At 43.4% G+C, this 14,902-nt stretch overlaps 2 protein-coding genes across 3 annotated transcripts; one reads left to right on the top strand and one right to left on the bottom strand.

Moving 5' to 3' along the window:
• The first annotated feature begins 2,987 nt into the window (after positions 1–2,987).
• LOC113122203 (uncharacterized) lies at positions 2,988–6,371 on the top strand. Its single transcript, XM_026293338.2, has 4 exons — positions 2,988–3,176; positions 3,636–3,793; positions 4,314–4,719; positions 5,141–6,371. Exons 1-4 carry the CDS (start codon positions 3,073–3,075, stop codon positions 6,009–6,011), a joined length of 1,539 nt encoding a protein of 512 aa, XP_026149123.1. The 5' UTR covers positions 2,988–3,072; the 3' UTR covers positions 6,012–6,371.
• Positions 6,372–6,492: 121 nt separating this feature from the next.
• dcun1d5 (DCN1, defective in cullin neddylation 1, domain containing 5 (S. cerevisiae)) lies at positions 6,493–12,459 on the bottom strand. 2 transcript variants are annotated; one of them, XM_026327203.1, is made up of 10 exons: positions 12,366–12,459; positions 11,494–11,540; positions 11,280–11,322; positions 11,098–11,194; positions 10,764–10,920; positions 8,373–8,464; positions 8,052–8,160; positions 7,825–7,929; positions 7,632–7,734; positions 6,493–6,828 (listed from the first exon to the last, which is right to left on the bottom strand). In XM_026327203.1, the coding sequence occupies exons 4-10, from the start codon at positions 11,160–11,162 to the stop codon at positions 6,716–6,718; spliced, it is 744 nt and encodes a 247-aa protein (XP_026182988.1). In that variant the 5' UTR covers positions 11,163–11,194; positions 11,280–11,322; positions 11,494–11,540; positions 12,366–12,459; the 3' UTR covers positions 6,493–6,715. The 2 variants fall into 2 exon arrangements, with proteins under 2 accessions (XP_026182988.1, XP_026182998.1); XM_026327213.1 differs by having other exon boundaries at positions 12,299–12,423.
• Between the last annotated feature and the right edge of the window lie 2,443 nt (positions 12,460–14,902).

Genomic DNA, 14,902 nt, shown 5'->3' with positions numbered 1-14,902 from the left:
CAGGGGACTTTAAATGGAACTCAGTAAATCCCAAATACAGATCCAGTCTTAATTCAATTCAATTCAATTCAATTCAATTCAATTCAATTCAATTTTATTTGTATAGCGCCAAATCACAGTACAAATCATCTCAAGGCACTTTACAAAAACTAAAACTAAAAACCCAACAATTCCCTTATGAGCGGCACTTGGTGACAGTGGAGAGGAAAAACTCCCTTTAACGGAAGAAAAAACCTCCAGCAGAACCGGGCTCAGTTTGGGCGGCCATCTGCCTCGACCGGTTGGGGTGAGTGGATAGAGCAGAGAGAAAAGAACAGCAACAATAAACAACAAATAGACACTGCAGGTTGGTGGGACCAGTAACTGCACATCAGCGATAAACAGCTCCAGGACCAGGGACACCTGCAGAAGGTACAGAGAGAACAGAGAGAGAGAGAGAGAGAGAGCACAAACTAGGGGAGAGAGAGAGCACAAGGTTAGTGACATTCAGTGGTGGAATATACATGTGAGAGGGGAGGAGAGGAAGAGAGGGGAGTGGAGGGGAAGGGGGGGGGGGGCGCTTTGTCAAAGAGGAAGGTTTTAAGTCTAGCCTTAAAAGTACAGAGAGTGTCTGCCTCCTGAACCCAGGCTGGGAGCTGGTTCCATAGGAGAGGAGCTTGATAGCTAAAGGCTCTGCCTCCCAGTCTGTTTTTGGAAACTCTGGGAACCACAAGTAGGCCTGCACTCTGAGAGCGAAGTGGTCTATTGGGATAATATGGTACTATGAGGTCTGAAGGTATGAAGGAGCTTTATCATGAAGGGATTTGTATGTGAGAAGAAGGATTTTAAATTCTATTCTATATTTTACAGGGAGCCAATGAAGAGAAGCCAATATAGGAGAAATATGATCTCTCTTGCTAGTTCCTGTCAGGACTCTGGCTGCAGCATTCTGGATTAACTGGAGGCTTTTTATGGAGATACTGGGACATCCAGATAGTAATGAGTTACAGTAATCTAGCCTTGAGGCAACAAATGCATGGACTAGTTTTCTGCATCATTTTGAGACAGGATGTTCCTAATTTTGGAAATGTTGCGCAGGTGAAAGAATGCAGTTCTAGAAATTTGTTTTATGTGTGAGTTAAAGGACATGTCCTGGTCAAAAATAACTCCAAGGTTTTTTACAGTAGTGCTGGAGGCCAGGGCTATGCCATCTAGAGTAGCTATAATTTGAGAAAAGTTATTTCTGAGATTTTTTGGCCCAAATATAATGACTTCTGTTTTCTCTGAGTTTAAAAGTAGAAAGTTACTGGTCATCCAGGGCTTTATGTCAGTTAGACAGGCTTGAAGTCTGGTTAACTGGTTTGTGTTAACAGGTTTAATAGATAGATATAACTGAGTGTCATCTGCATAGCAGTGGTAATTAATAGAGTGCTTCCTAATGACATAGCCTAAAGGAAGAATGTACAGGGTGAACAGAATCGGTCCTAGCACGGAGCCTTGTGGAACTCCATAACTAACTTTTGTTCGTGTGGAAGGTTCATCATGGACATGAACAAACTGGAATCTGTCTGATAAATAGGATTGGAACCACTTTAACGCTGTTCCTCTGATACCAGTCACATGCTCCAGTCTCTGTAATAAGATGTTGTGGTCAATGGTGTCGAATGCAGCACTAAGGTCTAGGAGGACAAGTATAGAAACAAGTCCATTATCTGAGGCTAAGAGAAGATCGTTGGTGACTTTTAACAGTGCTGTTTCTGTACTATGATGTGCTCTAAATCCTGATTGAAAATCTTCAAATAGTTCATTCCTGTGTAAGTGGTCTGATAGCTGCTTAGCAACAGCTTTTTCTAGGATTTTAGAAATAAATGGCAGGTTGGATATTGGTCTATAATTAGCCAAGACTCCTGGATCAAGACTAGGTTTTTTGAGTAAGGGTTTGATTACTGCAGTCTTAAAGGCCTGTGGTACGTAGCCTGATACTCGAGATAAATTTACCAAGTCCAATAAAGATGACTTCATTAATGGCAGGGTGTTTTTAAGCAGTCTAGTCGGGATGGGGTCTAAGAGACACGTTGATGATTTAGATGAAGCAACTACCCATATAAATTCAGAGAGATCTATGGGAGAGAAGCAGTCTAAACATAACTGAGGTCCTACAGATGATTCAAGAGCTACTGTAGTAGAAGATTCATTTATTGCAGGTATAGGAAGCATCTGCTGAATTTTATCTCTAATAGTTGTGATTTTATTTGTAAAGAAACTCATAAATTCATCACTGCTGAGAGCTAAGGGAACACTGGGCTCAACAGAGCTGTGACTTTTTGTCAGCCTGGCTACAGTGCTGAAAAGAAACCTGGGATTGTTCTTATTTTCCTCTGTTAGTGATGAATAGTATGCAGTTCTGGCTTTACGGAGCTTTTTTATATGTTAATAGACTGTTTTTCCAGACTAGATAAAATTCCTCTAAATTTGTGGAACGCCACTTCCTTTCCAGCCTTCGTGATGCCTGCTTTAAGGTACGAATATGTAAATTATACCATGGGGCTAGTCTTCTCTGATTCACTAACTTCTTTTTCAAGGGGCCACAGTATCAAGTGTTTCACACAGTGAGGTTACAGCGCTGTCAACAATATGATCAATTTGGTAGGGAGTGGGATTGAGGCAGCTGCCCTCCACTATGTTTATACTTGGCATAGATGTAAATAAAGATGGAATCAGTCTTACATGACACTTAATCCTAAAGATGTTTGTGTTCATAGGAAAGTGGAAGATGTTCAGCACAGCAGCTTGATGCTTCCAGTTAATGTAGATTCTGCCATTCAAAGAAAAGCATAACTGTTACCTGGACTGAAATGCAGCTGGTGTTATTGTAGTTCCATGAGACGCCACTAGACCACACAAATACATCATTTCACCACCTAAAGGTGTTCTAACATTGGAGCCCTCCCTCTCGCCCTTCCCCCCTCCCAGCCTTTACTGCCCAGGCGTTAACTTTGCTACTGTGCAGAAATCAGGCAGCTTTATCAAGCAACAGCAGCGTCTCTGTGATGCCATTAATCTTTAACAGCATCAGAGGAGAAGACATCCTCAATGTCATGTGAGAAAACTGCACTTTACACTCTGCCAGAGGAGACTGTGACAGCAACACATGACAAGAACAACACAGCTGCATTTGGGAGAAGTCACACGAGCTGGTAAGTGTCGCTCAGAGACACTCGACTGCAAACAGATGCAATGGAAGAAGGTTTGAAATATGGGACATATATTTTTATGTAACATATCGAGGCCCATCCAGCAGTTACAGATCTGTCTGGATCAGTCAGGTCCTATTACAGCTGGAAGTCCTTCGTACATCGTGCTTTATAAAGTTGTTATGGATTATGTGTTTGTAAAGATTTATCACTGAGCTGTCCTCATCATGGTTTGGGTTCCAGTGAGGAAAACCTCTGGCTCTTCAGCTGCCAGATGTTCCAGGTTCTTCACCAACTAGTTTCCGATTTTGTCTCTGTGCTGTTTACAGCAGGTTTTAAAATGTACTTTGAAAAACTGAGTGAAATAGTTCAGTTTTAAACACAAGAGCCCTGCAGCGAAGCCATTTGTCTTTTCCTGCACTGGAACCATAAAAACACATCTGACTCTTATTTTCTCTGCAGGTCTGAAATGTTAACCAAGTGGTTAACCTTCACTGCTCTTCTGGTCGGCTCAGTGAATCCACAGAGTCGCGGCACTCTGACTGTTGCACCCACCTGCAGGGTCAAAGGTCAACCAGAGGCAGAACTGATGTTAAACTGTGGAGATGGAAAGAACGCAGGTCAGCAAAGAGGATCAATATAAACAGAGATCTCCCTGCCTTCCCACCTGAGCTGTTCAGTTAGACTATTTTATGTCTCCACTCAATTACTCAGTTACAAAGAATCCTGGGAAAGCTGCCATTCATTCCAATGATTGTTCAGAAAGACATTTTGAGCTCCAAACTGTTTGATCAGCAAATCAGCTCACACATATTTTTTCTTTTTTAGGCTAAAAGGATTTTCCTAAAACGGCTGCACGCTGCAATTTTTATTGGATGCTGCTAAAACAGGAGACTATCCTGGGGACTTTTTTTAGTGGCGGATTAATCCATATTTAGTTGTAAATGCTTGTTTGGGGCAGCAGGACAACGTATGTGGATGAAATAGTGTGTGATGAACATTGATACATCAGGCTCTGTGAACACACGTACTTGTTATATGATGCATTCATTCTTTGTTTGGTCTGACAGAAAATCACAGAGCTGTCACACCCTCAGCATACCTCACTATACCTGCAGCTCTGCTCCTCCTCTCCTGCAGGTGTGGTCCAGTACTGGCACACCCCGTTCGGAGAGCTCCAGACCCCTGGATTCCACCACAAACTGGACCCAGTCTTCCTGGACCATGACAGGAGCCTGGTGGTCCCTAACAGCAGTGTTCTGCACAGCGGCCTGTACTACTGCCTCCTGCAGCACACACAGGGAGCTACGCTCTGGCCGTACGAGCTCCACATTCATCATACCAGTCAAAAGAAGCAGGACCACAGAGGGTATGAGCAGAGCAGCAGCTGTGCTGGGCTCAGGCTCAGTAGGGGTGCAGGGCCTGAGGAGGTGAAGCAGGAAGGTGTTTCAGATGGGTTGTTTGCAGGAGCTGTGGCAGGATCGGTGCTGCTCTCGTTTGTGGTGGGTTTCAGCACTGGAGCTCTGACAAGGACTCATGTTCTCAGGTGAGTTCAGGGCCACTCAATTTCATTCTCACTGGGAACCAAATGCTCACAACATATTCTGCTAAAACAAATGGATGCTTGTAACAAGAGGAAAGTACATGTAAACCAAATGCAAATGTGTGAATTATGGTCTAAGGTGTTGGTGCTTTCTGCAAAGATTCATATTTGTTGGTGTATTGATCCTCTTGATTTTTATCTGGGTGCTTTTATCCAATGAGACAACTTATAGATGAAAAAAAGTAACAGATAAAGAAGAGGTTCATTTATTATGTTCATTTGCTGCAGAGGTTGGAGCTTCTTCTTTTGACTTTGACAACAAACAAAATATGGACTTTGCCCCCAGAGCTGCCAAAGCTTTTACAGACAACCATATAAAATACAGCACGCAGGTTTAAATAATGAACACACAACTTCCTCTCAGGTGTTTACAGGTTGTCACCATGAGGCTGCGGTCACCACGGCAACAACGGTGCCAAATCGACACACAAGACCATCGGCCTGACGTTACCATGACAACCACGTTGCCCATGTACGACAACCAGGCCTTCGAGATAGGACGAGCGCAGGATGACGTCTCTGTGAGTCGTTTATCTCCCCCTGCAAAACCTCAGAGAAGCTTCAGACACAAACAAGAGCAGCAGGGACCCACAGCGTATCTGGAGGGATGTGGCTGCACAGCAGAGGAGGAGAGAAGAACAGAGGAGGAGGTGCCAGGAACAAGTCTGGAGCAAAAGAATAAAGAGTGTGACAGGGAGGCAGAGGAGCAGAAAATATTTTATCTATTAGGAGGAGATGGAGGGAGTCAATTGGACAGTGATGAGAAAGGTGGAAGAGGGAGCATGGATGAAAAGCAGGAGAGGAGACAGAATGGAGAGGAGGCAGGTGAGGAGGAGAGGAGAGGAAGTGATGAAGAGGAGAAAAGAGGTGACAAGGAGAAAGAGGAAGATGATCGAGAAAAGAACAGGGAGGAAGACGTTTGCAGCGACTCCACAGAAACCGATGACGATGAGACAGAAAATCAGGACACGATGGAAAATGAAGCACCGCCCTCTCCGCCCCGACCAGTCCGCCGCAGCCGCGTCATCCGCCTGTACCAGTACGACGAAGACGGCCAGCGATACAGTCACCTCCCAGACGCCTCCCCTGACGATCCAGGCCCCGCCCCCAGGCTTAGGCAGCGGTCCCTGTCACTGACACGCCTCAACGCCATCATGGCTGCCGTCTCAGCAGGCCCGCTGGACCGGAGAGAGACAGGGAAGGAGGAGAGGCCACACTTCCACATGGAGATATAACAGAGACGGTGGACAAAATAATGACAACGTCTCCCAGAACCAACGAGTCACAGGAAGTCAGCTCTGTACTTTAAAGCTGCCACTTAACTCCCAATCATCACACCTGGTTGTTTTCACTACTGATCAATTCTTTAGTGCACACAATATTGGGAAAAAGTCCAAAATCAGCACTGACACTTTCCCACAGGTATCACCTTCAAGTTGCAGGTTTTTTCCCCCCCCAAACTAAAAATGTTTCATTTACCATCACAGAACAAAAGTCTGAATGGTAACACTAATCTTCTCGTCCGTTAGCGTGTGTCACAAAAACAACTCACAACTACTCTTTGTGTAATAAATGAAACCTGACCGGACCAATTATTCTGAGGCTGCATGTCGTACTTTCATTTCCTTTTTATTTAAGTGAAAACATTTAGAAATGAGACAAAATTTTCAAGAAAATTAAAAAAAAAAAAAAAAAAAAAAACAATCTTTTCTCTCAGTTGATTTTTTTGTTTTCTTTGTTGACCTCTTCCTCTCCATATTTGCTTCCTCCAAATTGGCACTAAAAAGTCTACTCAGTGAGAGAAAGACTTTTTACAACAGTCAGTGGACAATGCACAGAATCTGTGATGGGATGTAAGTGTACCCAGAGTCCACCAGGATGATCCTACAGCCCATCTCTCTGTGCATGTTGCTGTTTTTCACCCAGACACAGGTCCTTCCTATGTTTCTGGCTTTTGTTTCTCTCCCTCATTCTCCTTCTTGCTGTTGTGATGTCTGAGAGATGCTGGCCGAGCTTTCTGCCACTCCACAAACTCATCAAGCAGCACTGGCCCTGCAGACAAAACGCCAAGGCCAGAAATATTAAGACAGATCCTGCAGAACAGAAACTTCAATAAACCATTTAGATCTTTATTATGGTCCAAACTAAACTTGATAATCAACACTCAGTCAGAAAGTAAAACATAAAAATACAAACAAGAGCAGCAGGGATGTGGGATGTGATCATTTTTAAAAGAAAAACTGATTAACAGCTGCAGGTTTTAAAGACAAAACAGCTGCTTCATTCAGTAACAGTGATTGTGGTGCACAGGAGGTTTGTGTTATCACTGAGCTATGACAATTACTCTCATTGATTCATCTGCAGGGTTTTTCCTCTAATAACTGATGGTTACTGAAGAGTCAACATATTCATTATTTTCTAAAAGCTCAGGACGATGGGTTTAAATGTGCTTTATTCAAGTTTATGATTTATCACAGGGAAAAGCATCAACCTCTGAGCTGAGAAGCAGAAAATATTTCACATTTTTGTCTCAGAATAGTTGAATGATTTTCTCCTGATTGGCTGGTCATTACATCATCTTCAGTATCTAGGCCCAGACCTGTTTTGGAAACTTTAAGTAGAAATCACATGCAGCCCAATCCCAGGTACTGTGACGGTGTCTGGATGTTGGTGTCAAAGGTTACACATGAACTCACCACAGGTACAACACCAGCTGTTAACCTTAAAGTCTAAATGCAGCCTTAAGGCCCAGGAGGTGAGAATCTGTTTTGTATCACTTTCTGGTGCAGTTATAGTGTCAGTATGCTGCTGCTGCGGTCAAATCCAGGTTGTCAGTGATCTGCTTGCTTACTCACAAGCTCCGTCTTCATCGTAGTTACTGAGGTCTGTGTTGATGGTCCTGCTGAACTCCAGAACATTATACCACTGGTCCTTATTCATCCCCTTGTACTTGGACTGCTGTGGGAGAGACGAATGAGGGGCAGGCAGTCAGGAAGTAAGAGAGGAAATAATGAGAAGAGTATAACAAACAGGTGTGAAGAGATTTACCTCCAGAAACTGGTGGAAGACAGGGAAGAGAGGCCACCTTTTCCCCAGCAGCAAAGCCAGCATGGACTTAGCTGTGTCCATGTCCAAACCCCTCTGGTTCTTATCCTGAGGACACGACAAAGGCACAAAGACAAAATCAAAGAGTGCTGTGACAGAGCCGTTGGTACAGTGTCAGAAAGACTGCATTAGCTTGCGCTAAACTAAATCAAGAGAGAAAGCAAACTGACTCTGGTGAAGTCGAAGGCATATCTGTAGATGTTCTTGAAGATGGTTGAGTCACTGAGCTCACTGTGCAGGTAGTCCAGTTTGCTCTGTAAACCCTCTGTGCAGTCACACCTGCAAACAGGTGAAGGACCGTGTGTAAAATGTACAGTTCAACAAATAACAGCGAGGTGAGAGCAGAGTGTTAGAGAAAAGCAGACCAAGGCAGCTTCACTGTGCTTGGTACCATAGTGGTACAATCTCCTGCTTATACTGAACCTGTGGCTGCTACACTCATGGGGCAATAAGCTGAATGGGAGTGATGGTATAAAGAAAGGTTTTCTTACTGTAAGCCAGTCATTCCCCTGAGCCACTCCTCCTTTGTGAAGTAGCCCATAGTTGCTGCGTTTAGGTGCCAGGCTAAAACCAACATGATAATCTGCAAGAAAAGAGACGAGAGGCAGTAAATTAAATTAGCACCACAGGACCTTCACCCTGTTCTCTCAGCACAGACAGTTTCCACTGACTGGAGGGGAAATAAAGGCCAGTCCAGCACAAAAATGGTGTGTTCGTGGGCAAAAGAGCGAAGAGGAAGGGCAGGAGTGTAGGACTTAGCATAGGGGCTTTGAATGTAGGGACTTTGTCAGGGAAAGCTAGAGAGTTGGTTGATATGATGGAGAGAAGAAAGGTGGATATCTTGTGCGTTCAGGAGACCAGGTGGAAAGGTAGCAAGGCCTATAGATTAGGAGCAGGGTTCAAGCTGCTTTATCATGGTGTGGATGGAAAGAGGAATGGAGTAGGAATTATTCTGAAGGAGGATTTTGCTAGGAATGTTCTGGAGGTGAAGAGAGTGTCAGATAGGGTGATGAGTCTGAAGCTGGAAGTTGAAGGTGTGATGTTGAATGTTGTCAGTGGTTATGCCCCACAGGTAGGATGTGAGTTAGAAGAGAAGGAGAAATTCTGGAGGGAGATGGATGAGGTGATCCAGGGTATCCCTAGTGGTGAGAGAGTGGTGATTGGGGTAGGCTTCAACGGACATGTTGGTGAGGGAAACAGAGGTGACGAGGAAGTGATGGGTAATTTTGGTATGTAGGACAAGAATACAGAAGGACAGATGGTGGTAGACTTCGCAAAAAGGATGGAAATGGCTGTAGTGAACACGTTTTTCCAGAAAAGGGAGGAGCATAGGGTGACATACAAGAGTGGAGGCAGGAGCACACAAGTTGACTACATCTTGTGCAGACGTTTTAACCTGAAAGAGATCAGTGACTGCAAAGTAGTGGTTGGGGAGAGTGTAGCCAGACAGCATAGGATGGTGGTGTGTAGGATGACTCTGGTGGTGAGGAAGATGAAGAGGACAAGGGCAGAGCAGAGGACCAAGTGGTGGAAGTTGAAAAAGGAAGAGTGTTGTGTGGCTTTCAGAGGGGAGCTGAAACAGGTTCTGGGAGGTCAGGAGGTTCTTCCAGATGACTGGACAGCTACAGCTAAAGTGATCAGGGAGACAGGTAGGAGAGTACTTGGTGTGTCATCTGGAAAGAGGAAAGCAGATAAGGAGACTTGGTGGTGGAATGAGGAAGTTCAGGAGTGTGTTAAGAGGAAAAGGTTAGCTAAGAAGTGGGACACTGAGAGGACAGGAGAACAGACAGGAGTACAGGGAGATGCAGCGTAAAGTGAAGGTAGAGGTGGCAAAGGCCAAACAGGGCGTATGAGGATTTGTATGATGGGTTGGACACTAAAGAGGGAGAGGTGGATTTGTACTGGTTGGCAAGAAGGAGCTGCATTGTGTCTTTGTAGATTTGGAAAAAGCGTATGACAAGGTGCCAAGAGAGGAGCTGTGGTTTTGTATGAGGAAGTCTGGAGTGGCAGAGAAGTATGTTCGAGTGGTGCAGGACATGTATGAGAGCTGTAAGACAGTGGTGAGGTGTGCTGTAGGGGTGACAGAGGAGTTCAAGGTGGAGGTGGGATGGTTTATGTTGTCTGGTTTAGAGACAGTGGCACTGAGAAAAAGACAGAAGGCAGAGCTGGAGGTAGCAGAGCTGAAGATGTTGAGGTTCTCTCTGGGAGTGACGAGGATGGATAGGATCAGGAATGAGGACATCAGAGGGACAGCTCATGTTAGATGTTTTGGAGAAAAAGCCAGGGAAGTCAGATTGAGATGGTTTGTACATGTTCAGAGTAGGGACAGTGATACATTGGTAAAAGGATGCTGAGGTTAGAGCTGCCAGGAAGGAGGTCTAGAGGAAGACCAAAGAGGAGGTTCTTGGATGTAGTGAAGGAGGACATGAGTATAGTTGGTGTGGGTGAGGAGGATACAGAGGATAGGGTTGAATGGAGGCAGATGATTCGCTGTAGCAACCCCTGATGGGAGCAGCCAAAATGAAAAGGAGAAAGAACAAACATACACCCAGGGATCAGAAAGCAACTTGTTGGCCTTCACACAATAACTTCATGTTAGTGATGAAAATAGTTGTTGGTAAATAACCTTAACTTACTGTAAAATGAAGCTATTAATTATATTTTTATATATGTGGACTGGTTACCCAAATTTCTGGTCCACATATGTAAAACTAAAAAATGGAATTTTTCTATTTTACAGCCACGAGTGGCTGCACCATCACACTCTCGCCCGAGACTAGGAGAGTTTTCAGTCCTATAATATGACCCTGACACGTCTGATAAACACAGTTCAGGTCAGCAACAGGCACGCGAATCAAGAAGCCAGGGGGTGGAGAACTCACATTCTCTGGTTCCACACCAAGGTCTTTACAGAACTTCTCCATGGCCTCTGGTCCGACCACTTTGTCAGGGTCGGCGTACTTGTGGAACCAGGCCAGGCACTTCTTACTGGAGAACTGCTTCACTTCACTGATGGGCTTCACACCTCGGATCTGAGGTCTGGTGAAACCACAACAGAGAACAGAGGGCTCAGTTTTAACACAGCCAGACCCAAACCGAGTGACACACCACAAACCTTCTGATGGAGTTCAAGATTCAAAAACAATCAAGACTGAAGGATATTTCATGCATGGCAGAGAGATGACCAACGTGCACAGGTATACTGTGAGTGTTCACCTTGTAATTTTACACTTGGTCTCATGATTTTCTGCTTCAGGGAGCTTTCTCTTCTTCACAGGCATCACTGAACCTTCAACGGACTTCACTAGCTAGGCTGCACACAGGAAAAGAACTACATATCACACTGTACAGTCAGACGGGTCAATAATCATTGTCTGTGTGCTGGATGCAAGTCATACTTGTGTACTTCTGGCTGCCTTGTCCATTCAAATCTAAGAGAGTCTACGACAAAAGAAATCACAGTCTCAGGTCAAAACATCCCAGCACAAAACTTTACAGGCTGAATGTGTTTAAAGGCCAGAGGTGAAGACAGTTCACGGGAGAAGCTGAGCAGTGTTGGAAATGGAAATGGAAATGTCTGTTCACTGCATTTAAAAATGAACAAATACTTACAAGCTTGTCCAGGTTTTCTGATGCTGACGTTGGCCAGACAGCACAGCCTGCTCCAACAACAACAAGCACGGGATCATTAGGGACCAGAAAGCAAAAGCCAAACACCTGTAAACATGTGTACTTTCTAATACTTTATTAAAACCTGAAAGGACTGGGTCAGTTACAGCAGCAGCTACAATGAGGAACTAAAAAAAACTGTTACCATAATAAATAATAAATATTAACTATTGCATTAAATGAAATGTAAACACGTGCACAAAATGATGCAACCTTGACACTCTTAGTCACTGTCCAGTGTATTGATCCTGTGGAGGGTGGGAAGGGCAGTTTTCCTAAACCCGCCCATGAACCAGGTTCATGTAAGGCCAGTTAAGACTTTCAGGTTAATTAGGACAAGATAAATTTATTAAGGAAAACGACTTAACAACAGGGCCGCAACAAACAACCATTATTGTAATCGAAACCTATCGATCATACTGATTAGCTGTTGCAGCCCCAGATTAACGATCAGTTGTTTACATGTCTGTGAGAAAATAAACCAAAACACAGCGTAAGAAACTGAACTAAACTGAGTTTATTACGGCAACAGCAATAATAAACTGAAGCTGTCGGTAGATAAACGCGGCTGTGCTGGGATGACTGTTTTACTGACACTAGATGGTTTTTATTTAAACGGTAGTAAAACATTAACGTTAATCAGCTGACGGTTCTTTTGTTTGCTAGCTAGCCCACTGCTAACGTTAGCTAACATGTCAACACACGTGTCCAACACACATCAAATTCAACCGAATCCCGTTAAACCCACCGTAAATGAACGGCTTGGTTTAAGAACCGAGACCAGGGTGAGTCCTTAGACTCTTCCCGAAACTTACGTTCTCGGTTCCCTGCACTCGAGCTGATGAATCTGTTTCACCTGCTTCTCACACCGTGGTCGGCTGTCTCCGGCGTTTCCGGGGAGTGGATGATACCAACGTTTTATAGGGGTGCAGTGTGAAATAAACGTTCACATATTGGGTGAAATGTTTATATACGCGCGTTATTGCAAAGATAAATATAAAAACATATATAAAATCATTTATAGTTTGATTTCAATACAAAGTATATGATTTTACAGTCATCGGAATACGAGAATGAAACAGCTAAATATAACGCGCTCTCTAGAGGAGCGGCAAAGGTGAAGTGGTCCATTTTCTTAAAGGAACAGTTCTTCATTTTAGGCTCAAATCTTAATCCGACAGCTAGCTCAGAAACCTGCACCCAAGTCTGCTTTTATTTTGACTGCATAACACTTTAGCACCATTTGTGTTATGAAGAATTGAAATGCTTTAATTGTTTAATGGTAAGCATATCATTTTATAATTATACAGTTAATAAGCCATTAGTGAGAAAAACGCTTGGGTTGCCAGTTTGGGGAAGAAGAAACCTCTAGCCCTCATCAAACCCACAAACTGCTGAGGTTTTCTGCATCTGACTTATCCAGAAGTGAAAGGAATAAAGAAAGGAGAATACGTCTTTACAGTTGTCTTTATTTGCCAGGAAATAAATTACTCAACTTTAAAAAACATTTGAAACAAGCAGACCAACGCAGCACATGAACACAGTGGAACCACTCTCCTCCCAGTCCAACAACACAAAGTTGAATGTCTTTACTTGACATAGTGGCAAACATTCAGCTGGTTTAGGCTGTGACTGACTGTGTTTAGTTCAAGTTTTGTCAACACACAAGGCTACAGGTAAGTTTTGTCCCTCTATGCAGGCCGGGCGCAGAATATCAGAAGAGCTGCGACCTGCTCCGCAAGCCAAAATCCACTTTCAGCTTCATTAACATCGACAGAAGTTAAACCACACATCGCTATCCAGAATCAAATGACTGAAAACGGCTACGGAAAGGATTCAGTTGCACCAGCTAATACTGTTTACTGATTGGACTAAATGTAACACAGTCAACTATGACTTAACATGGCTTTAAATACACAATGTCTAATAAAAAGTGCAGTAACATAAGAGCAGTACCTGTATTTTAGGTGTAGTGGAGGGAAATGGCACCTTTGTATTTTGTAAAACCTATTTTCTGTTTGTAAAGCTCTGCTGTCAGACTCACATACTGGATGTCATACTGACTTATTACAGTTTGCTGAAGCACAACAGTATAGGAAACTGGAGTGAAGTCATTGTTCAGTAAAATGATGGTAATGATAATTATTTGGGCACACCTGTAAAGTCTAATGCAACGTCTCTGTCTTCTCTGTACTTTCATTATGCCTATAATATTCAGTTGTTCTCACTGAGGGTAAATTAATTCTGTTGAAACACTGAGATCACGATGAGCGTGGCGTACTGCAGTGGGGTGATGTATATAAACAAGGAGGACTAAACATTAGCATCGTCTCAGTATATTGCAGTCAGATACAGCACCACTTTTAACTATGACTTCAGTGAGTCACACATTCCCAATAATGTCAAGAAAAACGTAGGGACCGCTGAGAGTAAATCACTGCACAGACACCAGAGGAAGAAAGTTCACACTGGCTAAAACACACACACAGGTGAGAGTGTCTATGTGCAAGTCCCTTTAGCATTTGTTTTCATTTGTTGATGAACACCAATTAAGGAGAGGCTGTAGTTAGCCTAGCCTCACTGTTATAAATGGTGTGAATACTCTAAAGCAAAGGTTTATAACTCCAGGTCTTGAGGGTACCTGTCCCTGCCCTTGCAGCTTCTGATTGGTTGAACACATCTGATCAGCGGTGAGTAGGATAAGGACAGTTGGAAAACAACCAGGACAGTGGACCTCGAGGACTGGAGTTTGAGACCCCTGCTTAAAGAAAATACCATGCAATATAATTCAACAGGCTCACAACCAGCAGCCTCCTAAATGATCATGCAGATGAATAATCACCCCACTGAAACAGTCTGAACATAAACTGAAGGAGGATTTACTGCTGTTGAATTAGACTGATTTAGCTTCAGCTTGGTGTGCCTGATAAACTGAAGCTGTGTAAGCTGTGGATAACACAAATAAATAATGAAGTGCTGACGTTTCAAAAGTCCTAATTACTGGGACTCAGTCACTGTCCAAATTCAAAGATGCTCAAACACTGAAAAACAAGGAATCATCTGCAAAATTTGAAGTGAGCCAGGTCTGTGCATAGAGAATAAAACTGCATAATGTGACTGGCACCGGGATTTTGTTTGACCTCAGGTACAATAAATCTTTTCCATAAAGACTTGGAAGAAAACTGATAATAGAGATTTTTGGCTATTTTACTAGTTAGTGTGTAACATGGACAGAAAATTAGGTTGATGTTTCTTTTGTGCAACTAAAAGTAAAGTTGAGACAGATGAGAGAAGTCTCAGGACTGTGTCGATGTACACTGAGAAAACAACACATTTCAAGTGACAAAGAAAT

This window comes from Mastacembelus armatus, chromosome 13, assembly GCF_900324485.2.
Source record: "Mastacembelus armatus chromosome 13, fMasArm1.2, whole genome shotgun sequence".
In the NCBI taxonomy this organism is placed as follows: Eukaryota; Metazoa; Chordata; class Actinopteri; order Synbranchiformes; family Mastacembelidae; genus Mastacembelus; species Mastacembelus armatus.
This window is presented reverse-complemented; position numbering and strand designations above follow the sequence as displayed.

What these genes read in the sequence shown, in the direction of transcription:
- dcun1d5 (XM_026327203.1), bottom strand. Translation starts at nt 11,162, where the DNA reads ATGCCTGTGAAGAAGAGAAAGCTCCCTGAAGCAGAAAATCATGAGACC. An exon ending in TTGGTGTGGAACCAGAGAAT is followed by an intron (nt 8,465 to 10,763) that starts GTGAGTTCTCCA and finishes CTTTTCTTGCAG; the next exon opens with ATTATCATGTTGGTTTTAGC. An exon ending in AGGGGAATGACTGGCTTACA is followed by an intron (nt 8,161 to 8,372) that starts GTAAGAAAACCT and finishes ACCTGTTTGCAG; the next exon opens with GTGTGACTGCACAGAGGGTT.
- LOC113122203 (XM_026293338.2), top strand. Translation starts at nt 3,073, where the DNA reads ATGTCATGTGAGAAAACTGCACTTTACACTCTGCCAGAGGAGACTGTG. An exon ending in GGGAGAAGTCACACGAGCTG is followed by an intron (nt 3,177 to 3,635) that starts GTAAGTGTCGCT and finishes TTTTCTCTGCAG; the next exon opens with GTCTGAAATGTTAACCAAGT. An exon ending in TGGAGATGGAAAGAACGCAG is followed by an intron (nt 3,794 to 4,313) that starts GTCAGCAAAGAG and finishes CCTCTCCTGCAG; the next exon opens with GTGTGGTCCAGTACTGGCAC.